The sequence below is a fragment of the Ursus maritimus genome, unplaced genomic scaffold (genome assembly GCF_017311325.1).
Source record: "Ursus maritimus isolate PB19 unplaced genomic scaffold, ASM1731132v1 scaffold_8, whole genome shotgun sequence".
In the NCBI taxonomy this organism is placed as follows: domain Eukaryota; kingdom Metazoa; phylum Chordata; class Mammalia; order Carnivora; family Ursidae; genus Ursus; species Ursus maritimus.
In genome coordinates this window covers 65062360-65088167 of record NW_024426996.1, presented here as the reverse complement: position 1 = coordinate 65088167, position 25808 = coordinate 65062360, and the positions used below count along the sequence as shown (strand labels likewise).

Here is a 25808-nt window from a genome sequence, read left to right as displayed (position 1 = left end):
TGTTAATCACTGAAAAGCCACAAAGGTGACAAAACAATATTAATAGGACTGAAGTGATACGGCAAAGTAATGCAATTAAGAAAGAGCTTTTTAGGCATTTTGATTTTCAAAAAAAACATCCCATGAGATCTTTTAAAAACCTTGTAGCATTTAAAACTGTACTTATAAAACACATCCATCCAAAAGAGCTTTGATTTATGTGTCATCATCAGCGGAGTTAATTATGTGAAAGTCTGATAATTGATTTACGTATAATTCTCATTAAGATACCCCATGTATAAACACAATTAAAACAGAAAGACATGCTTCTCTTATAAAACATAAAAATGTAAGACTGACACAATGACAAACACCTATTTATTGTATTAAATACAAGCCTGACATGTTAAGTAGATAGAACAGGTTCCAAAAATTACATTTCAGATTCTCCAAGTCCTGCTGGTGCTTTACAACTAAAACAATGCTTTGGAGGGCTTTTTTTTTTTAATTCATAAAAAAAGCAACAATCGGGGGATAAAAAAAAATACGTAAAATCCCAAACGTAGAAGTTTATTCAAAATTGTGGCGAATCCCTAAGGTGGCCGTAAACAGTTCGCACGCATTCGTAAAGGAATGTGAACCTCACAGTTTATGTGGGTCCCTGCCTCGGAAGCCCCCCCCCCCACCGCTACACGGCGGTTTCGTGTTTCCACAGCCCGGTCCTAACGTTGCCCGTGCTCTCTGTACCCAGCAAGGGGCCATCTGGCCCGTTGGTTTTGATTGGTCCATTCTGGACGGCCAAGTTGAGTCCGTAAGACTTCTGCTGGCTTTCAAGTTCAACTCCAGTTGGCTTCCTTAATGCATCTTTCTTACTACTATTCGAGATGGGCTTGTCGAAATTTCTGCTGCTCTGGGGGAGGGTGCTACAGCCGTCGCTGCTATCCTGTTGGGGTGGGTTGTACTGTCTCTCTCTGTAGGCTAAATACGCTCTCCTGCTCCTCGAGTGTCCTTCGTTACTGCCCGGCCGGCTTTTAGGGAAGCCGTTCTGCACACTGCCCTCCACGCTTGTGGGGACATCATAGGCATATTCTCTGAGCACCGTGAGCCGGCTTGCCCGGTGTCCTTTACTTCTGTTTTTATGATGGCGGCCTGGGTGCACGTTTGTGCGAAACTGGACTTCTAAAGGCGCCACGTGCATCTTGATATCATTGTCCATCGAATGTTCTGTCAAACTGTTGTCGAGCTGAGGCGTGGAGTTCAAGGGCAGAGAGTTGGTGTGGCACTGAGCTGCGGCGGCCTGCAAGTTCGTCAGTTTGCAGCCCTGGGAGGAGTTCTTGAAGCTCGACGTGCTCTTGTTGGTGCACGAGGATTCTGCGCTGCTGTTGGTGCACTTCGGGGCCTCTCCGTGCGTGCCGCCGGAGTTGGGGGGCTGCACATTAACCTGCACGGAGTACGAGCTCCGGCCGGGGCAGCAGGTCATGATCCACGCGAGTCTAACATCCTCCCTATTTACACAGTGGTGAACCACGATGAAGGCACTGAGGCTTAGACACGTGGCTCCAAAGAAGAAGCTAAACACCAAGTCCAGAGGGTAATGCGAGGAAACAGCCAAGGCCCCAAACATCCACAAAGCAACGTATAACAGCAAGGTCAGACTGGCCCCCAAAAGCTGAGAATGAAAAGTGTGTTCATTTTCCAGCGCTGACGTGGAGGTCAGAGACAGGGACAGGGAGTCCTGATGATTCACTTCGCCGTTTTCGTTGGCCGCCAGCCGCTGCTGTTCCTCGGTCGGTTCCTTCAGCTCGTACTTGCGCTCCGGGTGCCTTTTCAACTGAATAAATATGCTTAGAAAGTACATACAGTTTACGAAAGTGATGAAGCTGGCAGGCCCGTAGAAGGCTCCCAAGGAGGGCTCCCAGGCCATCCAGCAACTAGAAAAGAAAATGATACTCCGGGTCAGATGCTATGCGTCAACAAACTGTTCCAGATACTGCAATAAAGTTAGGGCCTGGGAATCATTAGAGAGAGAAACAATCGGGGTCAGGTGCACAGAGAACACAAAACACTCACTAGGGTGCATGTGGCCGGCTGCCGTAATTCTTGATGTTTGCCGCGGCTGTTATGCCGCAAACTATGATGGGTATGCCCCCTCCGATCAGGTAAAACCTGCAAGGAGGAACAGGGCAAGTATCAGCTCATCGTTCCAAGTTATCAAGGTGCACACATCCCAGTATCTCGGTCCAGCAAAAGTCCTTCCTTCATGACTAATTATTATTCCTATCCCAGTAATAAACTGGAGATTAACTTTTGGAGGCTACTTTGTGAACAATAACTTTTTGAAATTTTTTAAAATTTGTGTTTGGATATCTTTTTTTAAAAAGACTACCAAGTTTCTGACTAGAGCAAAGCTGGTCGGCTTCTGCCACCCTGTGGACAGGCAAGGCTACTGCAGGTAGGGTTTTCTGCCTTCCTCTAAATGCAGCTGGTGAACCAGAAAGTCAGCCCATTCCCGGGTGGACTTAAAAGTCTCGCTGTGCTGTTGTTCAGACAGAATGCGTAGTGACATTAATTGTTATCAATGTCTGGCTAAGCCTGCATGTTCCGGGACACCCTACCGATGTGTGTGCTTATCCCTAGTCACTCAGGCAAGGCAGGTGCCCGGTCCCAGCAGCTTCACGCAGTGCGCGGGCCCTTCCTGACCCCCTTCCTGGAGAAATGATGGTGCCTAAGAACAGAGGGAGACAGACTGGTGGCGGGTCCTGCAAGAGAAACTTCTTTTCTCGGCCACAGCTTCTCTGAACTCTCTGAAAAGAGAAAAGAGGAACTCTGTGCCCTGGCCAGGTCTTCCTGGGAACAGTCACAATCCTAATTTGCATCTGCTGCTTCTAGAGACAGGGCCCAAGTCCTGAGCTGGCTGCATGCAGACGTATTCAGCACTTAACACCTTGTGCCCAGTGTTTTGTTTTGTTTTTCTCAGAACCTAACAGGAAGGAGAATGGAATCCCCAAATCTCTTCTTCAAACACCATCTCTCCATTCTTTTAAGGCCAGGGACAGAGGTCTCAAATCGCATCCTGTAATCTCTATGGCCGAGCACTCCTACTGCCCCTCATTGTCCATGGACCACTCACCCTCCCCCCAATCTTCTATGTTCTCAGGTGTTCTCTTTCAATTCTTTCCTTTATTGGCTATGGCCCATCTACTAATTGTCAACATGGCCCCAGGACCATGCTTTTAACTAAATTCTGCCTGGGGCATCTGGTTCATGACCACACATGAGAACGTCTCCTGTGCTATCTGCAAAATGCCGAGCACATCTTCCCTGCTGAGCACCTGGTTTCCAAAAATGTTAATTACTCACAAAAAGTACGAGTGAGCCTACCTCCTCTGTGCGTACCCTCCCTGCCCCCATTCTCTGTTTCCTATATTCTCCGCTGATGGAAGCGCCGTGTGCTGAGGTGCCCTCACTAAGCTGGAGTAATCTGACACCATCTTGGAATTTCTCTCCCTCCCACAATTTTGCGTCTAACTGGTCATCCTTCCTGGAGAAGCTGCCTCAAGTGTCTTGAACACGTGCCCTCTCTATTCTCTATGACACTGTTCTGGTTTCAGTCCTCACAGGGACCACCCGAATGACCTCGGCAGAATTCCTTACCCTCAGGCTCTCCAATGTACACGGCATACTAATGCAAGGCTGTCCTAAAAAGATACCTCTTCGGGCCACTCCCTCAGGAAAGTCTTCAACATCTGCCCACATTTCATGGCTCCCAGAGGCCTGACCCAGAGCTTTCAACCCAAATTCTTGCCATCTCCACCGTATGCTGTAGATTCCGGCCAAAGTGCATTTCTCAAAGTTCCCTCAGCTCCCCACAGAATCCTGTACCTGGAGTGTCGCCTCTCGCCTTCGCCCTCATCACTCAGGAAGGTCATCCCTAGTGGTCAATACTTCCCAACACCCACCATCCCCCCAAGTTAATGGCGCCTTTGTTTGCACTTTCAAAAGAACATTATCTCCACTAGAGTTCTCACACCGCCCACAGCTGGTTCTTCATGGTCTCCTCAGGCAACTGTAAACGCCTCAGAGGCGGGACAGCTTCAGTGCCTGGTCCAGTGCCAGCTACACAGCCAGCGCTCAATCCACGAGGTCGCACTGGCCAGTTTTTACTCACCCAGCCCAGTAAGCCATTATTTTTTATATAATTGGGAAGAAGGGTGTAACTCCAAAACCGTGTTGTGTTTTGTAGAGAATAATCAAATTGAAACATACGTAAGTAGATTAAAATCTCTGACGTGACCCCAAGGAAATGAAAACAGCTAACATTTGCTTAGAGCCTGTTAGGCGGCCAGTCCCACCTGAGGCACTTACTTATTCCCACGTCGCTGATGAGCGAGGGAGGCCGGGAGAGGGCAGAGAACGTCACGAAGGGCTCCCAGCCGGAAGGCTACGCAGCCAGTATTCAAACCCAGGAAGCCCAGCGTACAAGTCCGTTATGTACTTTCCAAAATTTACTCGGCACTGTTGTGTCATGTTTAAAACAGCTTCACCTCAACCGTTTAAGGAACGTTTAATATAATACAGTAAACGAAGACACTAGGTACCTGAGCATTGGTCTTGGTGGAGGTGGCAGTTCATCGGGATCTTGGCATCTTTTCGCCTTTTTAGTGACTTGTTTATAGATATTTCGAGCTGTCACTCCCACCCACAGTACTGTAGCAAGAGTGGAATAATGAAGAATTATTCCAACCTAGAAAGAAGATTGAAGAATATATAAATTAAAAGGAAAAAAAAATTCCGCAGGAATAACAGCTGCCTCCAAGGTTTACCAAAAGTAACTGGTAAGTAACTTTCTCGAAAACAGGACTCAAACACAGTACGAAGGTATATTCCAAAGATCGCTTCCTCTGCCCGCTAAGAAACAAAGCATTCTAAAGTACACACGTATCACAGAGGATGATGTCCTCTCACTGACAAAGCCAACACTTGGATCTAGGAGGCCCGCAGACCACAAACAATGTATATCCACGATACCCCTTCAGACACCATGGAATTGACTCTTAGACAACATTAAACCAAAGGTGTGTTTCTCCCAGACGCCATGAGATAAATTAGAGTTTGGTTTCTGAGGCCCATTTTAAGGAGGAAGGTAGACGGCAAGAGAATAAGCTTGTGTGACGGACCTGAATTGTCCTAATTCAGAGCTTTCGAATATGGTGACGGTAGGTCAGCAATATAAAAATTGGTGGGCAAGAGGCTGAGGTCTAGAATTAAAACGTTTACCTGGTTTTAAAACCAGGATCCACCCCTTATCTGCCGTGATACCTCAGCAAAGGCACGTAACATCTCGAGCACCGGTTTCCTCGTTCATAAGCAGAGAGGGAGACGAAAGTACTGTGAGACTAAGAGAATCTACAAAGAGCATCTAGCACGTTGCCTGGTGCATGATAAGCAATCAAGAAACCTGATATCTGTATTTTTATTATTACTTATTAGGAGTGTGGCTTTAAGTAAATAATGTCACCTCTCTAAATTAATTTTCCTCATTAGAAGAGTGGGAAAATTATCAATAACCATCTCGATCTAGCGTTTCTGTAGGAACTGTATGGACACAATATTTGAGACATAACAGGTTACCGAATAAATAGTGGAAACCTGCAGGATATGTCATGGTCACACTGATTAAGTTTCTTCCCCAAGGGGGTGATGGAGGGCATGTTTACCGTGTGACCAGTGTGTGAAGGAACTCTATTTGGAGATAAAATTCTAGATGAAGATATACATGGGCCTAAGAAAGGTTTAAATCCACTTTAAGAAAAGTAAGTGTGTCATTGGAGCATCAAGGACACTATTCAGCTTTCTTATCTGACTAATTACTTCCTATCTGCTTGATCATTTCTTTTTATATAATTATCACAGGCAAAATCCTATTAATGAAAATCTTCAAGACAAATTTTTTTGTCCTAAAAGGATGGCTCTCCGATCTCAAGAAAATCAAGCTGATGCCGTTACCAAACAGAAGGCAGTAATAAAAGCATTTAGATTTCATTTTCACGAGAATCAGTGTGCAGCCAAAATGTGGCAAATGAAAACCCAAGTCTTATTTTGCAGGACAAAAATGAGGACAGTCACTGCCCAGTGTAAATCTTGCTCTGACTCAGCAAGTGCTTGGCACGGTGGGTCCAGGTTGGCCAAACTAGAAAATTCAGTTATTTTCTTTGTAAGGAGAAAAGTGGCTCCTTGGTTTCCATTAGTTTTACTGTCTGTATGGTAAGAGCAAAATTTACAGAGAAAAGCGGAACAAAAAGCATTAAATAAACCTTAGGTTATCTGGAGTCACACCCAATACTTGAAGTAAAAATAGTGCAAATGAATTTGGTACATAGACACGGAAACATTCAAGACAAATCACTGATATTGACTCGAAACCAATGGTAGGTTCCACTGTTGCTGGAGGTTTCTCAGATGCTGAGGTCAGAAGAACGAGACCGAGTGGTGAAGTGAGTTTAAAAAATAGGAATAAAAACATTTTCAACACAGGAGGTGCAAGATGGAGCATTTTCCTGTTTGAGATCTAAGAGGGAAAACTCAACCTTTAGATTTTGAAGTGTTTCCTATGGCATTTCAAAATTTCCAGAGTGTTCACACTTGAAAGATACTCAAGACTTCAGTCAAACAAAATTATTTGCAATGGTAGAATTTTAGGGGTCTGATGTCACCTAGTAATCATCACATAAGCAAATCCTCAGATATTCCATGAGAACCAGAATAAAGGGGGGGCAGAGAAGTGGCAGAGAGGGCATTGCTTTTGGAATGGGATACTTCCTACTGTATTCTCCATCAGACATTTGTCTGTCAAATTTCTTTCACATAAATCAGAAATACATGTGGAAAGTTTGTAGTTTGGGAATAAGTAATCTAATTCATAGAGCCTGTGAATGATTAATTAAATGCAACAGATGATTACTTGAGAAAGTCACCGACCTCTCAGGACATCAATGTCCAAAGCTGTAAAGTAAAATAATTGTCCTGAAGAGTTGTACTTTATTTGTTATCAAACCATAAAGCTCTCACAAACTAGAGACTGGACATTATAACGATTGTATTTTTAACCACCAATAACCCTAAGAGAATACAGCACGTATAGTGAGTGTGCAAAAAGAATGATCTTTAATATTCATAGAATCATGTATGAATACACGTAAAATAGTAACAGCTTCCACTACTGAATGCCCACTGTGTGCCCCAGAATGTATGAAGACAATCTGTATGTGCTTCCATTTTATCCTCCTAATGTCACCACTCGGTGAAGGGTACGAACCTTGAACTACAGCCAAGGAGACCACATCTGAAAGGGATGCAATCACCCAGTAGAGGTCACTGGGTCAGTGGCAGGGCTGCAACCCAAACCCACGCCTGCTGGTTTCCAAAACCCGTGCCCCTTCTATTATGCCATGCTGGTCCTCACTGAATAGTGAAGCACAGTCCACCTAATAGCCCTACTGATTTGGGACAAGCTGTTTCAATTCCCATAAGACTCAATTTCTGCATTGATAAAATATAAGAGTAAGAAGTAGCTCCCAGGGTTAATATGAATGTTAAGGTAACACAGCTACAGTAGTTGGCAAGTAAAATGTCTTAAAGTTCACTCATTAAATTTCCCCACTGCATTTCATGGGCATGGCAGAAGAACTCTCGAGAAGAGACACAAAAGGACACCGGAGAAGGTTAGCTGACGCCGTATTTAATAAATTAAATCACGCAGTGGTAGAGCAACAAGGTGACTGAAGTAAGATCCGGCCAAATCTTTTCACCGCAGAGCTAAGGAAATGAAGGACCAGAAAATTAATTATCACACAATTATGTGGCAGCACTTCATGACCCAGAACCCAGGACCCTTCCCACCTGGGGTCCACGGCCTTGGCTACTCTGTCCCTCGGCTGCTTAGCTCTCCTTCAGCTCCTCCCGCAAAAGAGAGTCTGAGCCTACAGAAATGCGCCCACAGTACCACCCAGAACTTAAGACTCAGAGAGGGAAGGAGCTGGCTCGTGCCTAATGATGCCTGCAACAACCTCAACCCATCATCGTGGGGAGGAAAGCATCGTAGAAGCCGTTCTCACCGGCCATAAAGTATACGAGCTCCGAAAGGGAAAGAAGAAACATAAAACCAGACCGATTACGTGCGCATATAAAAATGCATATAAGGTATGCACACGTTAGGATTCTCGTAGGTGCACTTAGGGCTCAGCTGGAAGAACCTTAGTGATCATTTAAGCTAACTAGCCCAACCCATTATCTTATAGAAGAAACATTAAGCCCTTACTAGGTTAAGCGACTAGTCATACTGATGTGGGAAACAAAGGAAGAAGAAAAATTATTTAATTTCCTTACTACCTACAGCCCATTGCCAAGTCCCTGAAACAGGCAGAGAGACACTCCTCTAGGGACTCAGCGGCCTTGATGTTAGTACTTTGCTAAAGGCTAAAGGCAAGCTTAGCCCAACCCTCACAATCCTGTAAGTCTACTTTAACATATAGAAATTCCTTTAGAAACTCCCTTTATCTCTACCCCTCAAGATACATGTTGGCAATCAACCCCCAAGCATATGACCCACCGATCCACATCTGAAGGATTACATGAGCAAAGGGGCGCCTGGGGGGCTCAGTCGGTTAAGCATCTGCCTTCGGCTCAGGTCATGATCCCAGGGTCCTGGGATCGAGCCACATCGGGCTCCCTGCTCAGCAGGGAGTCTGCTTCTCCCTCTGCCTGCTGTTGCCCCTGCTTGTGCTCTCAACCTCTCTCTCTGACAAATAAATAAATAAATAAATAAAATCTTAAAAAAAAATTCTTTAAAAAAAAATAAATAAAGGATTTCATGAGCAAAGGGGCACCTGGGTGGCTCAGTCAGTTAAGCATCTGCCTTCAGCTCAGGTCATGATCTCAGGGTCCTGGGATCGAGCCTCACATCGGGCTTCCTGCTCTGCAGGGAGTCTGCTTCTCCTTCTCCCTCTGCTGCCCGCACCCCGCCGGCCACTCATGCATGAATGAATCTCTCAAATAAATAAAAATTAAAAAAAAAAAAAAAGGATCTCATGACTAAGGCTTTACTAGATAGTAATAAATGACCTTTTCCAACAATAGCTAGTTCCCTCAAGGTTCTGGAAACCTTGCTTCCAAAATTCCTTAGAGACTTTTGCTATCCCTAGCCCCCTCCCAACTTGGAAGTATATAATGGGCTACTCCTCATGACCCTGGTGCAGCTCCTTCTGCCCACAGGTCCTGACCCCGTGCTTTATTTAATAAAACCACCTTCTTGCACCAAACACGTCTCAAGAATTCTTTCTTGGACATTGGCTTCGAACCCTAACGTCTTTCCTACATCAATACCAGTTATCCTGGCAGACGCAGAATTAGAACCTACCTACTCGTGTCTGGAAGCCCAGGCCAGTCCCGCTGGCTTTCCACTGACTCCCCTCTCGGCTGGCCCCTAACTGAACTAGCACAACAGCGAAGAGAAGCCAGTCGTGTCTGAGTCAGAAACAGCAACAGTGTTAGGTTTTTCATAGGAGGTAGAATATTGTAAAAACAGAAGAAAACGACATGTGAAAACATCTCTTTAGACTTGCTTTCCCTTAAAAAAAACCAAACAAACATCTTTAAGCCATGGATGTTCAATGTAGAGGCCCTGAACACTTCCTGCAAATTCCTCTCCTTTTCTCTCTAGAAAAGGTATAAAATATCATTCAGGACAATGAAAGGCAGTCATCTTCACAATGGCCTCTTTCTAGTCACTTCCTTAGTGAAATCAATGTGTCTGCTTTGTGAAAACAATGAATACTTTCACACAAACCCGAGACTACCATTATCACCCTGTGTGCTGAGCACTCTCCCTGTAGCCCCCCCTCGAGATGGCTCCAGGGTCGAATGGCTTCCACTGTTTGCAAACTGAGGCCTTTTTTGTTCATTCGCCCAGTAAATATTTGCTAAGCATCTAGTATCACCTACTCTGGGTCAGGTCCTGTGCAGATCCTTGGATAAACACGGGTCAATCAGAGCAACGGGATTCCTGCCCCGTGTCGGGTCCAGAGACAGACAACAAGTAAACACCAGTCCACTGCGGAGGGTTGTAGGCATCATGGAAATTTACTAAGCACCGCAGGATAATGAGGGGAGGGGAGGGACGGTATCTCTCAAACAGTAGCAATAAACCGAGATGAGTAGGAATCAGAAGGGGTGGGGGACTGAGAAAACAGATTATCTTCTGTGCATGGATTCAGCTGACCCGAGACCCATTATCTGACCTCTCCTCCACTCCAATCAAGTCTGCTTCCCAGTGTATACCAATGGCCTACAACAGAAATACTCTGCACAGCACAGAGGTAATTTTGTCGATAGTGACAGTACCAGTCACAGCTGCTCTCTATCGAGTACTTACTGTATACCAGGAACTCTCCAGCGCCTTAATCCTCTCCACGATTCTTATACACACTCACATTTTATACACACTCACATTTTAAGCTGGATGTCAGCTATACAATATTGGATTAGTTGTCAACCTAAGGTCTGTGACCCATTCTAGTGACTGGACCAAGCACATCCTGCTTTTATGTAATTAGTTATTATTCCCAAGTGTCTAAGAATTTATCAGCAAGACAAAAGGCAAGACCTTGACCAAAACCTGTATCAAAAAATATAATCCCCTTCCCCCAAGGTAATCATTACTCCGTATCTTATATTTATCATCCTTTTGCCTTCCTTTGACAGTTTTATTGGACCTACATATTTTCATTAAAAGTGAGCGGTTTCATTTTAGTTACTTCCTGCTTTTATAAAAAAAGACAGCAGGGTGGAGGTAATTTATGGGACTTAATTTTTTCACATATATTCCTAAGACTTACTCATATTGTTACACGTTGTTGTAATTCATTAGTTCGGACTGTTGCATAATATCACAGTTTATTCACTCATTCTGTCACTGATGGGCATTTGGGCTGCTTCCAGGTTTTCTCTGCGGGGCACAGTGCTGCTATGAATATTCATACGCACGTGTATACTCCTACACACGCGTCTGGTACGTAGGGGCGAGCGTACTCTCGGAGTCCGGAGCGGGGCTGCTGGGCCCCACGGTCTGTACACGCTTAACCTCAGGCCACAAAACCTCCCAGAACCATCCGCTTCACATTCCCACCCACGACGTAGAAAACATGTGGTCCCACATGTTCTTCACGACGTGGCATCATCAGGCTTGACTTTTTGCTCACAGAAAAGGCCTAAATGCTACCTTGTTGTCTTAATTTGCATCCCCATGACCACCAAACATGCTGGGCACCTCTTCCCGCGGATACGGACTCGGGGTAAGCTCTTCTCTGAAAAGCCCGTCCCCTCTCGCCACCTCTTCTCCTGGGCTGTTTGTGGCATTCCCGTTGATTATAGTTCTTAGTGTATTTTTATTCCAATGCCCTTTCCGTGTTAAGCAATTTGTTGGCTTATCTTTCCACTTTCGTTAAGGAATCTTAATCAACACAAGCTCTTATTTTTAATTTGGTTAAAATTATCTCTCTTCTGGTCAATGCCTTTTAGTGTCCTATTTAAGAAATTCCTATTCCAAGGATTGTGATATTTTCTCATATGAATTTTAACATTTTGGCTTGGCCATGATAGTTTTTTAGTCCACACAGAGTTGACATTTTTATAAGGCATGACTACAGACGCCCTTTAATGTTTTTCCACGTGGATTTTCCCCAGCTCCTTTTTTTTTTTTTTTAAAGATTTTATTTATTTATTCGACAGAGATAGAGACAGCCAGCGAGAGAGGGAACACAAGCAGGGGGAGTGGGAGAGGAAGAAGCAGGCTCATAGCGGAGGAGCCTGATGTGGGGCTCGATCCCATAATGCTGGGATCACGCCCTGAGCCGAAGGCAGACGCTTAACTGCTGTGCCACCCAGGCGCCCCCCCCCCTTTTTTTAAAGATTTTTATTTATTTATTTGACAGAGAGAGAGACGGCCAGTGAGAGAGGGAACACAGGGGTTGTGGGAGAGGAAGAAGCAGGCTTCCAGCGGAGCATGGAGCCCGATGCGGGGCTCGATCCCAGGGACCTGGGATCACGCCCTGAGGAGAAGGCAGACGCTTAAGGACTGAGCCACCCAGGCGCCCCTCCCCAGCTCCTTTTTACTGCACAGAGGTCTCTCTTCCCCACAACTGATGAGCACGCAAACCTCGGTCTCACATCAAGGTTCCACATGAGTCTGCTTCTGAGTCTGTATTCTACTGCACTGGTCTGTGTCTCTCTCCCTACACCAAATGCCGCAGTGTTAATGACCAGAGCCTCCTAAGTTCTGAGGATTAGGAGGACAGTTACCTTGCCCTACCCTTCCTTTGCTGAAGTGCCCTGGCTATCTTCACCTTCAGTCCTTTGCTTTTAATGTAAATTTAAAAATCATTTTATTGCGTCTTGTGAAAAATTCTCTTCTTATGTATATATTAATTTCAGAGGAACTGCCATCTTTCTGCTATTAACACTTCCTGTCCTTGGGCCTAGTATAACTTTCCATTTATTTAGGTCTTAAATACCTGTTACAATTTTACCTCTAAATCGTGAACATCTTTTATTCTTTCTTGGTACCTGATATTCTTTGATACTATATAAATGGCATTTTCACATTAATTATGTTTTCTCATAGTTACATTTCTGCATCAAACTTCTGTATGTTAAACTTCTATTCACTCTTGGCTAAACCTTCCCATTATTTTATACCATTTATCTGTAAATTACTGTAGGATTTTTTTATATATATATAAATAATCACGTCATCTGACAACAACTCAAATATTAGTCCCAACTTTATGGGTGAGAAAGCTGAGACACAGAAAAGTTAAACACTGAAATCACAGAACCTCAAAGAGATATCTGCACCCCCATGTTCACTGTAGCATTATTCACAGCAGCCAAGAAATAGAAGCAACCTAAGTGTCCATGAACAGATAAACGGATAAAGAGAAGGTGGTGTATCCATACAATGGAATATTATTCAGCCATTAAAAGGGAAGGGAATCCTGTCCCATGCTACAACACGGATGAACCTTGAGGACATTATGCTAAGTGAAATGAGCCAGTTGCAGAATGATAAACGCTGCATGATTCCAACTGGACGAGGTATCTAAGTAAAGAAGCTACAGAAATTAACACAGTGGTCGCCCAGAGCTGGGAGGACAGGGGAATGGGAAGTTGCTATTTAACAAGTACGGTGTTTCAGTCATGCAAGATGAAAATGTTCTAGAAATCTGCTGTACAACATTGTACTTCTATTTTACATTAAATTGTACATTTAAAAGTTTGTGAAGAGGGTAAACCTTTTGTTAGGTTTTACTGGTGATTAAAACAAAAGTTAAATAAATTGCCCATAAAAACAGCAAAGTAGACCTGAGACCCAAACCCAGGCAGTCCTAACTCAATTACTACATGGTACCATTTCCTATCATGCATATGGAAAACAATATACAAATATAAGAAATAGGTACAATTTTTGATGTCTATTCATATGTTGAACAGTTTTGATTTTTTTAGACATATTCCAGAAGAATACTGTTCACTAAGGCTACATATATAATAATTTATTTGAAATTAAAAGTTGAATTTTTTTTAATTTTTTCATGCTTACCACATGAGAAGTTTCTGATTTTTATATCTTACAGTTAAATCATTTTAAATTCCTGTTGTTTCCATAAATAGATGAAATAATTTTTAAGACCCTACTACTGGGGCACCTGGATGGCTCAGTTGGTTAAACGTTTGCTTTCGGCTCAGGTCATGATCCCAGATCCTGGGATCCAGCCCAGCATCGGGCTCCCTGCTCAGTGGGGAGCCTGCTTCTCCCTCTCCCGCTGCTTGTGCTCTCTCTCTCACTCATACTCTCTCAAATACATAAATAAAATCTTTAAACAAATAAGTAAATAAATAAAACCCTACTTTCAGAAAATATCACTTTTCTTTTAGCCCAAGCCAGGGTTTTACAAATATTTTAAATTAAATGTTCAGCACTATAAAAGACGTAACAAGTAGCAGTGAATTCCCAAGGATAAAGAGACAAGCTCCCTAAGTCGTATGTTTGGCTGTGAAATAATAGTTCAAAACTTAGAGCACACCAGTTAAAAACGTGTGAGTGACACATACTCAGTTTAACTTTAAAGAAAAACAACTTTAAAAAACATGCTTCCTTTTACAGTTAATAAAACATGAAATTACTTTCTAATGCCATTTTTCCCCCCCATTTCAGGTTTTCCCTCTGACCTACCGCCTGGCAGACGCTGGCATTTCTGGTTTGGGTTATTCCTCCCACGAAGACCACACAGGTCAGGAAAATATGCAGGCACAAGTTCACAAGCATATGCCAGCCCTTGAGACTGATTCTAATCAAACTGTGAAAAGGAAAAATATTAATATTCAGGCTAGTTCATGTGAGGCAGGACACTCTGCTCTTCATCCGCAAGTTAGCCATTCCAGCTGCATAAGAGGCCGAATGTAAATGTTTTATGCTTCAACGTTTTACTTAAAATGCATGTAGTGTCAGACACACACACACACACACACACACACACACACACACACACACAGAATTTGAGACCTCATTTAACTCAATACAGTTTCTTAACATTTCACTCTATGGACTAAAAAAGACAAGTCATGTAGGGAACTATTGCACCCTCTAAAGGCTAAACAAATTCTCCATAATAAGAAATATCTGGGCTTCTGTTAGTTACCACGTCTTATGACAGCTGGAGTACTTGTTTGCTTCCAAGAGGTTTCTGCAAGGTGCCAATCTCTGCTTTTCCTGACCTACTAGGATAACACGGTCTAAACGCCCAGTACATTTCCTCCTGGCCTTTCATAACAAAATGTTGAAGTCTTTCTTTCTTTCTTTTAATATCAAAATCTCCTTTTGTTTCTTAACTAAATGTCAAGAAATGCCATATAAGTCTAGCTTAAATAGGAAAATACATCCTAGCAAAACTTCTTGTAAAGTGAATTTCTGCTTAGCAAATCCTTCTAGTTTGTTATTTCCTGCCATAAAATAAGTTTCTGTAGCTTTGCCTCCAATTAACAGAAACCATATTCATGCTTAAATGCCACAAACTGTCTTACAAGTGCCATCTATAAAATTAAGACGATCACAACATGCACAGTCATAAAACAGAAGTAACACCACGGTCGGCTTCTGGAAGACACCTCCACAGGACAAGTCTCCAGCTCACCTCACCCACTGTTGCCCCCATGCCCCACCTCCCAGCCTCCAACACATACCTCCCATATTCTTTCCCAGATACAAACAGATTGAACGCTATAAAAGGTGAATTTACCATCTCCTGGACTCATTACTTATGTCTCGAATTGCATGAACTGAAGGAGGCTTGTATGTATTCTAAAGTAACCGCTCTTCCTTCAGGAGGATAGCGTGGTGTTGACCTCAGTTTTATCCTAATTCAACGTGAAATAAACTCCCTCCACTCGAAGTCCCCCACCGCCAAGTTGCCTTTCTTACCTGTGATGGTATATGTAACTGATGATGACCGCCAGGAGGCTTAAGAGGAGAATGACGGCGGTAGTGTAAGCCACAGGGTGCAGCAGACTGGAGGCCTGGGCGTAGAGTTCGGACCCTGTCAAGTCCTGAGGGAAAAGAGAAAGCCCCGTTCCAGCAGCACGTTTCTGGACATGCGGAGATTTTTCTCCAGGGGTGAACACGCTCTGACCCGCACATCTCCTTGTTTTTGTTTTGTTTTGTTTTGAAAGATTTTATGTATTCATTTGAGAGAGAGAGAGAGAGAGCACAAGCAGAGGGAGAGGCAGACTCCCCGCTGAGCTGGGAGCCCAACTCGATCCCAGGACCCGGAGATCATGACCTGAGCCGAAAGCAGACGCTCAACCATCTGAGCCACCCAGGTGCCCCACATCTCTGTTTTACTCAAGGACCAATGTTTCATGTTATCTTCTTCACACCTTATTCTGCCTTCCTAACTTCCACTGTGTAAGCTACTTACGGCACATGTACGTATGATGTGTGTGTATACGTAAATACACACCTGCATACGTACGTACGTACACACACACACACACACACACACACACCCTTGCTCTACATCTGAGATGTAGATAAATCTGAGTACTGACTTTGCTACAAGGATCATGGAGAGACAGCAGCAGCCTTGTGATAAGGTACAGCACAGTGGTACCTCCAAGTCAACCAAGCCTAGATGGGCCTTGCTCACCATTTGCACAGTCAAGTTCAACACCAAGTTCAACAAACACTAGCGGACCGACCACTGTGTAAAGCACTGAGGACATAATGGTAAGACGTGGTTCCTGCACTTGAAGAACTGCCCGTCACAGGGGAGAGAGATTCACAATCAGATCACAACAACATCTGACGATGATAAAGGCAACACGGCTTTGGAAGTGAAGAACTCAAAAATCTATACTGTAAATAACAGCAAAGCACTTCTATAGCATTTATCATAATCCAGGCACCGGGCCAGCACTTTACATCGAGTAACCCTACGAGCTAGGTATACTACCAGCCCCGCTGTAAGGGCTGAGCGAGCGAGGCACAAAGAGGGTAAGTGCCACGATGATGAGGTCCAAGGGAACGCGGTTGCCAGTCTGTGCTCCCAAACACAATGCAGACAGTGCCCGACTAAAATGAAAACTGTTGACACCATTAGGCTTCCTTCCTTATAAAGGACGAAAGCTGGCTGGGCAGGTGCCTCCACCCTGGCCACGATTGCCACACCAGAAAATAGGGGTTGTAGAGTCACCAGATCCTGTCCCGAAATTATCTTTCTCAACTGACTCTGGTAGCTACAATATGACAGCTGGATGGACGCAGGAAGCTGTTCACAGTAAATGCACTTTTAATCCGGAGATGCCTGACTTATCTAGAAAACCTACGTGGAAAACCTACATTTCCTAAAGAATCGGAAGTCGACAATACACAAATTATAGATCTAAAAAGACCGTAACAAGCCCCTCACTGTAACAAATGATGAACAGAGGCCCACGGAGCCTGACAAAAATCACAGCTAATAGGAAACTGGAGATACAACGTGGGAAATTGAATTCTAGTCTGAGAGCTCCACTACGCCGTGATGAGTCTCAAACCTGCAATTCATCTATTTATTTGACAAATGTTAATTGGGTACCCACCACGGCCAGGCACTGTGCCAAGCACTGGATACTCAGCGAAACACAGAACATAGTCCCAGCCCTCGAGAGCTGACAGGCTGTAAACTGAGTACCGACAGAGGGAAAAACAAGAGAAAAAGCCTAGCACCATGAAGTCTGCACAATCTGCCCCTGTGAGATGCTCACGCGATTCGTCTATCGCCCAGGGTCTCCATGCGCTCACATTTCGCCAGAAGCCCAGAATATTCACGGGAAAACTCAAAAAAACACTGGGGCAATGAGAACCAGTTAGATGCTAGTAAAAGCAGACACACTTCCTCTCAATTTCTACAAGAAGCTACTAGTCCAGTGCAGAATTAATAACTGAAGATAAACTTTCAATATCTGGGATTTGGCCTCTAGACTCCTTCCACGCACCACGTACTTGACTTTCCTCTAGGAGATGTTCAATAACACGTCACCACTCACTTGCTGGCCACCTGAGCCTGGAGCAGTTGCCTCCCTGTACAGTGAAGACACCACCAATCCCCGGGTCTGGGTAGGGGCCCGAGGGAGGGCACGCCAATGTGCCCTCCACAGGCCTCGTCAGAGAGCTAACAAACACAGGCAGCCACGTAATATCTAATGAAACATCAAAGTGCCAACTCAGTTCTCAAAATATATTGTATATACTATTTACATTTAAAAGCAATTAGTACTTTTCAAAAGTCAAGTGAAGAGAACACAGTATAAGAAAGAAAGTGGAGGGTGAAATAAAGGGCAAGGACTCTTATAATTCCGAGTCACAACTGGAGGAAGGCACAGGTGCTCTGGTCACTGGTCCCGTGGGGCGTGCTTCCTCTGGGACATTTTGGATTGTCACCACAAACTGACCTGCCCAAATGGAAGAGAACCCCCACCGACAGACTGACCTAAGGAAAGGGGTACAGTGCCAGACAGTAAGTACTTTAGGCTTTGAGGGCCAAGAAGGAAATTGAGGCTACTACGCAGGTCTTATTAACCACTGAAAGCAGCTCATGGGACGGAGCCTGTGGGTCAAATGTTCACCATTGGTTACAGACCTGAGACATAAAGAAAACAAATTAAGCTAAGAAAATCTTTTTTTTTTTTTTTTTAAGATTTATTTATTTATTTGAGAGAGAGACAGAAAGTGAGTGTGTATGGGAGCAGGAGAAGAGGCAGAAGGAAAGGCAGACAAGCAATCCTAAGCATACTCCATGCTGAGCATGGGGCCAGACGCAGGGCTTGAGCTCATGACCCTGAGACCATGACCTGAGCTGAAAACAAGAGTCAGACACTCAAAATGACTGAGCCACCCAGGTGCCCCAGAAAACCTATCTTGACGGCACTAAAATATGAGAATAGAAGATTACTTGAGACAACTGAGAAGATTTAGATGGTAGAGAAGTTAAAGATCTAAACAACAAAGCAGAAATCCGAAACATAATTATTTTTCAATTATACTAGTAAACACATAAGCTCTGTGATACTATAACAAAAATATCACTAAATAGAAAATCACTAAATAGAAAATCACTAAAAAGAAAATAATGGAGACAGGAAGGGAAAAGTACAGTTTTTCACATTAGTTAACTTCACCAATGCAGAGAGTATCTAAACACCTGGAAGTATGTTTAAAAAAAAAAAAAAAAATCACAAAGATGGTGAGGTCCCAAATGGAAGAAGAGTTTTTGAAAATCTCTGTTAAACTGATAAAGAAACATTCACATGTTTACATGTTACTTCTAACCCAAGATTTACTAAATATAAAACCACTGGCAATTTTATTTTTTTTAAGTTTTATTTAAATTCAATTAATTAATATACAGTATCTTATTAGTTTCAGAGGTAGAATTCAGTGATTCATTAGTTGTATATAACACCCAGTGCTCATCACATCAAGTGCCCTCTTTAATGTCCATCATCCGGTTACCCCTCATTGACAGTTTTAAATAATCAATTCATCATCATTATATTAATAATAAGGAAAATTATAAATCAGTAATTATCTAAACTTGCCAGGATCTGTACAATGGAAGGAAATACAAAGAAATCCCCTCTGTTTGTCAGAGTTCAGAGAAATATTAAGAAGTTTACCAATAAAATAAAATTTAAAAATAGATCTGAAATCAGGAAAAAAAAAAAAAAAGACTATGACTTCTATACTACTTTTAATTTTTCCCTTAAGGGAAAAAGAAGAAGAATCTCAAGATTTTGCTCCCCTACCTCACACCATATACAAAGGTCAATTCTAGCCGAATCATGGACTTAAATGTAAAAGATAAAAAACAACAAAGCTTTTAAAGAAAACAGAATATCTCCGTAATCTTGAAGTAGAGAAAGATTTTTTTAAACAAGATATAAAAAGCAAAACTTGAGAAAAATTAAGAAACTCTGTTCATAAAAAGACAACCTTAAGAGAAAAAGGAAAAAGCACTTTTATAGACTAAAATGTTTGTGTCCCTTCAAAATCCATTTGTTGAAATAGTAATCCCCAATCTGATGGTATTAAGAGGTGGGGTCTATTGGGAGGTGATCAGGACAGGAGAGTGGCCTCATAAGAGGATTAGCACCTTATAAGGGACCCTGGAGAGCTCCCTTGCCCTTTCCACCATGGGAGGACACAGGGAAAAGACGCCATCTATAAGCCAAGAAGTAAGCCCTCACCAGACACCGAATCTGCTAGCCCCTTGATCTTGGACTTCCAGCCTCCAGAACTGTAAGAAATACATTTCTGTTCTTTATAAACCACCCTGCCGACAGTACTCTGTTACAGCCGCTCAAACTCGTTAAGACAGGCATGGACTAAGAGAGATACTTGAACACATAAATCCAACAAGGAACTCCTATTCACCACTCATACCAAGAATTCCTATACGTCAGTAAGAAAACAAGAGATAACCAAATTACAAACAGGCAAGACTTATATGCAGAATCTTAACAACAAACAAAACAAAACAAACGAGAGAGAGAGAGAAAGAGAGATCATTTTTGTGGTTACCAGAGGCAGGGGATGGGGGAGGGGGAACTGGATGAAGGTGGTGAAAAGGCACAAACTCCCAGTTATAAGATAACACTACTGTAGGGGATATTTGAGACTTGCTGAGAGCGTAGAGCCTACAACTTTTCTTTCTTTCTTTTTTCGGTATCTGTATAGATAACAGATGCTAACTAAATTTATTGTGGTGATCATTTCATAATATGTGGAAGTCAAGGCATTACGCTGTATAACTTAAACTTACACAGGGCTGCATGTCAGTCTCTATAAAACTGAAAGAAAAAAAAAACTGAAAGTCAAAGATAATGAAAACAGGCAAGATCTGAGCAAGAACTTCACAAAAGGGGATACCCACATTGACAATAAGAAAATGGAGAAGGGATCAGCATCATTAGTCAACAGAGAACAACAAATTAAAACCACAATTACATATCATAAAACCACCACCAAAGACTAAAATTAAAGACTTATGCTACCAAGCATTGGCAAGGATATGGAAAAAGTAAAACTGTCATTACTGTTGAAACTATAACCAAAACAACCACGTTGGTCAACGTATGGCATAAGCTACCAAAAGCTAAATATATGGATAGCCTACCATCCAGTAATTCCACTCCGGAGTGCCCGTGTCCGTCAAAAACCATGTACATGAATACTCAGAGCAGCTTTCTCTTGATAGCCGGAACCTAGCAACAGCCCAAATGCCCATCAAAAGTGCAACACACCAATTCTAGTATTTTCCCACAATGAACTGTGTAGCAATGAAAAAGAATACACCAATGCCACATGCAAAAACAAAGATAAATCTCACAGACGTAATGATGGGAAAGAAACCAGACACAAAAGAGTATATACTGTAAAATTCCAATTTTATGAAAATTTAAGAATAGGCAAAACTGATCTATGGTGATAGACACAGGCGGTGGGGACATCTCATGAGATGGTGGTGGGATTAACCAGAAAGAAGCATAGGAGAGCTAACAAGCGCTCAGGCCAAAATCTTGATCTTGATGGTAGTCAAAGGTGCATATTCATATAAAAATATCATTACACCTAAGATCTATCTGTGCACTTTGCTCAATACCTCCACTGAACAAAATCGGTCCCCCTTGAAGACCACTTCAGAAAACCAATCCTGCAGATTTTCTATTAAATATGTGAAATAATATTGTACAAGGCAATTACTGGAAACAGAGGAATATCTAAATAAATCATGGTAGGAGCATAAAATAATAGTGGTGAAAAAGAATGAAGCTGGGGCGCCTGGGTGGCTCAGTGGGTTGGGTGTCAGACTTTTGGTTTTGGCCTGGGTCCTGATCTCATGGGTCATGGGATTGAGCAGGGATTCTCACCCTCTGCCCCTCCCCCAACTCGCTCTTGTGCCCTCTCTCTTGCTCTCTCTAGAATAAATATATCTTAAAAAAAAAAAAAAGAATGAGGAAGATATAGGAAGATTTCAGAGAGGAGATTTAGTGGAGTGATTAAAAACATTGATTTCTGGAGTCTGAATTCAGCTGAATTCAAATCTCGATTCCAACACTAACTTTGCAAATCTGGGCACAGTGCTTAACCTCACTATGCCCCAGTTTCTCTACCTGTAAACTGGGGGTAATGATAATAGCACTAGACCTCATAAAGTAGCTACAATGACCAAAGAAGGTAATGCATGTAAAGACTTCAGGAGAATGCCTAGAACATAAGTACTTAATGAAAATTAGCCAGCAGCATCATATCATCCTAAGTATCATAAGATATATTATTCAAAGGACACCATCACTGTCATAAGATACACTGTTTCGTGGGGGGGGGGGAGCACAGTTGAAACAATGTTTGCAGCATGCAGCCCTCATGCAAAAATGGAAGATGACAGGACTAGATATTCTGTTTCAGTATACATGAAAATCCCTTCAACAACAGGCAAGAAACTTCTATTAGTGACAGGTTACCTACTTTGTACAGATAATGACCGTGATGGGAGAGAGGGGTGGAGGTCAAATTTTCACTATATGCTAATGTGTAGAAATAATTAAGACATTTGATCCCTGTGAATGTAGTACCTACATAAGAATTATATTAAAACAATGTTGCTAGCATTCATGTTTAATTATAGCCTAGGTGAAGCTGAAGTTTGCTTTCATTCAGCAAGTTTTATACAAACAAAATTTCAAAGCTGCACTAGAGGGATGTAATAACAAATGAGAGCTCTCTAGTTTCCTGTATTTCTGTGTGAACACAGTAACAAAAGGGGAAATCACGGTACAGGGGCTATTTTATCTTTCCTACTATCACCGACTGAGTATCAAGTAATACAAATAGTCTGACCCTACACGTTACCTCCTTACTACTCAGGTTTCTTTTATCTCCTACTGACCCCAGCTTCCAGAAATCTTTCTGCCTCAGTTCCTACTACTTCTGACCATTTATTTCAAACAAACTCAATTTGCACTTAAGTTTTTTCTTGGCTCCCATGGTGACCTGGGATATACATAACTGGTTACAGCAGGACATGTACTGAACCAAACCATGGTATCTATTCCGGATTTACAAACAAATATATTCTATCTCATTGTTTTAATACAAAGTTCTTTAAAACCCGATCAGGAAAAGGTTTTTATCTGCCAGAATAGGAATCTAGATTTGCTACAGAAAGCCATGTACTAAGACAATTTTCAAGAAAAATAGGATTTTATCAATTATTCAAAATAGTGTCAGGTAAGGAAAAAAGATGCTGATTTCCAATACTTAGAAGATACCTTTTTTATCTCAGACATAGGTTTATTCAAGAGTAGGCGTAATTTCATTAGCTCCGCATTCATGTTTAATTAGCAATTCTAAAAATTCCAGATACTAACTTTGTTGTAATTTTAACAGTTTCAGATACATTTCACTTTGCTACCTCTAGGTGGCACAGTTACATTTTAAAAGAGCAAAGGATATTCTTTGAAAATAGAAAAATATCTCAGTACTGTATTTTAGCTTTAAAGAATTGTGTATTACATTTTTTAAAAGATTAAAAGCATGAAAGATAAAATAGCTTATTCTTTCTAGAAAAGGATTATGCCAATTTAAATAGTTTAGAAGAACATCTAGGAAGTTCAAAAATAGACGCTTTTAACTAGTATTAAATAAAAATAAAAGTTTCACATGTGCAGTATCATGTCATTAACAATGAAGCTTATAAAATGCCTTTTGTCTGTGTCTTGTTTCATTTATTGTGCCCATTTTCTCTAGTTATTAATATAAAGTTCAGACACTGCTGTATCTCTATTATTTCTCCTCCAGTACTTCCTAATTTTGGGTTATTTTATAATCAAAACCTGAACGATAAAACACTTTTAAAAGTGAAAGAAAATGCTTCCTACTTTATTGCTTCATGCTTGAATGTGAAAGGTCACTACAAAATAATAAAATGTGAACTTAGAGAAACCAGACTCAAATGTAACAGATATCAAACACCTTCTATTTGGGAGAAGCCTAAACTTATCAACAAGAACTATACACAAGAAAAGGATAAATGACTTAAACAAGTAGTCTGCCTGGTGTGGTCTCCACCCACTGTCAGCCGACCTAAAAAACAGACATATTCACGGAGGTCACTGAAAGACAATCCTCCCGCCCTGCTAACAGTCTGTTCCCTCCTCTGCCTGTCGGACCAGATGCTGGGTATGGTATATACTTAACTGAGGTGCAAAGAGAAAACCAAAAAAGGAGTTCAGGAAAATCTATTCTACTTCAGGCTTGCTTCAAAATCACTTCTAGTGGTAAATATACTTTTTGGGTTTTGTTTTTGGTTTTTTTTTTAAGATTATTTATTTATGAGAAAGAGAGAAAGTGTACAAGTGAACTCAAGCAGGCAGAGGGGCAGAGGGAGAGAGAGAATCCCAAACAAGACTCTCCGCTGAGCCCGGAGCCAGACCGGGAGCTCGATCCCACAACCCTGAGATCATGATCTGAGCTGAACTCAAGAGTCAGACGCTTCACCAACTGAGCCACCCAGGAGCCCCATGCTTTTGTTTTGTTAAGAAAAGAAGAACTTATAAAAAGATATATCATGTTTCAAGATTATTTAGTGCTTTGATAAAATAACATCTAGATAACAGATTCAGAGCTAGAGGCAGGAACAGAAACATAAGCGTCCTCGCTCCCAGGCTGGCCTCATGCCATTTCTCAAAACCGCCTTTCAGGTTCCTAAGTAATTCCTTCCCCTGTTCTCCAAATGCAGGTCTACGTACTCCATATATATACTGTCATATAAAATATCAACTAGTATGTCTAATTTCACACCTACCAGCTCAGGAATCAGACACACTTAAGTCACCCATACATTCATATACACATTTATATACATCTACACATTTTAGTTTCCCTGAGACTAAAGAAACTACCACAGACTAACAGGTATGAATAGGTAAATAACAGAAAACAACATTAGCTCAATTAGCATTAACAGTGAAAAGACATGACCTGGGGCATACTGTCACTTACCGTGACTAAATTGAAATTGCCATAATTACTCTAAATTCAAGAGTCTAAAACTTATGCTGTATAGTGCGAGAAAAAGGCTAGATGGCAAAGAAGGAAAATCTCTCATTATTCACTGTGTATCTTTGGGCAAATGTATGGACCCAAAATGTCTTCAAATTTCAGAAAGTCAAAGTTTAGTGGAACTGATTGACTTATAAAGTTTACTGAAAATCTCTATAACCAAGTTCAATCCCATACATTGCACTTGGTCGTCACTTAATTTCCCTTTAAATTCGGAATTACCCCAAATATCACCTCTTAAAAAAAGGTAACAATTTATATTAAAAGTTCAAAAAAAGAATCTTCACCGGAGCTTAACTACGCTTAGGGAAAAAATGAGGAAATTCAGTGTTTATGCATAAAGTTAACAACTGCCATACCATTAAAACTGCATAGTTACTAAGGGAGTAGCACTGAATGGTGGTGATATTTTCATCCGAGTAGAGTATATGGCACCCATCTGACTTCCAGCCTCCTTGTCCGTTCAGCAAATCGAAATCCCACTGGGCGGCCACGGCATCTGCTCCATGCGCGATTCGACGCAGCGTCACATTAACAGGGATGTGGTGGGTATCCACGTTCACACCATCTGGAGAAAATGGGAAATGAAAATATTTCTGAAACAAACTTCAGAAACAATTAAACGTCGACTTACACACTAATGGGTACTCTGCGGTATCTTTTTTCACTAGGGACTCATTAAAATGAGAAGGGACAAAAATAAGCATTTTTGAGGTACGGGCTCTCATAAAGTCCCACTGTCCAGTCACTACGGGAGACCAGAAACCACGTAACAAACCTATTTTGGTGAGAATCACGGGGGTAACCACCGAACGCCGTTTTCCATCGTCAGCCAAATTTGTTGAATTCCCGGTGGCTGGGAAAAGCTTTCCGTTGCGGAAGGCGAGGAGCTGAAGCTTATAGAGAGAGTCATCAGTGGGTCTGACTTCCCTTTTTTGCTTTGGTGAGAAAAGGGAAGGAGGAAACTGAATAGAAGCCTCGACGATAGTATTCTGAATATACATAAAAAACAAAATCAGAGAAAGGTTGCCATATTAGCGTGCAGGAACCAGAAAGAATAGTTCAGATGGTCACGAGTGTTTTCTAACTGCATGCTACTGAACAGCTTTCTAAGTGG

The 25808-nt window shown here is 42.1% G+C and overlaps 1 protein-coding gene across 2 annotated transcripts in view; it reads right to left on the bottom strand.

Moving 5' to 3' along the window:
- Nucleotides 1–340: 340 nt before the first annotated feature.
- ADGRA3 (adhesion G protein-coupled receptor A3) overlaps nt 341–25808 on the bottom strand; it is a 123659-nt gene continuing 98191 nt past the window's right edge. Inside the window, exons 13-19 of one of the 2 annotated variants that reach the window (XM_040625212.1) lie at nt 25470–25683; nt 25051–25259; nt 15512–15636; nt 14267–14390; nt 4578–4723; nt 2050–2145; nt 341–1910 (exon numbers count right to left, since the gene is read on the bottom strand). In XM_040625212.1, the coding sequence (XP_040481146.1) occupies nt 668–1910; nt 2050–2145; nt 4578–4723; nt 14267–14390; nt 15512–15636; nt 25051–25259; nt 25470–25683 (2157 nt within the window). In that variant the 3' untranslated portion in view covers nt 341–667. The remainder of the gene's footprint in view (nt 1911–2049; nt 2146–4577; nt 4724–14266; nt 14391–15511; nt 15637–25050; nt 25260–25469; nt 25684–25808) is intronic. The other variant, XM_040625213.1, reaches the window with a different exon arrangement.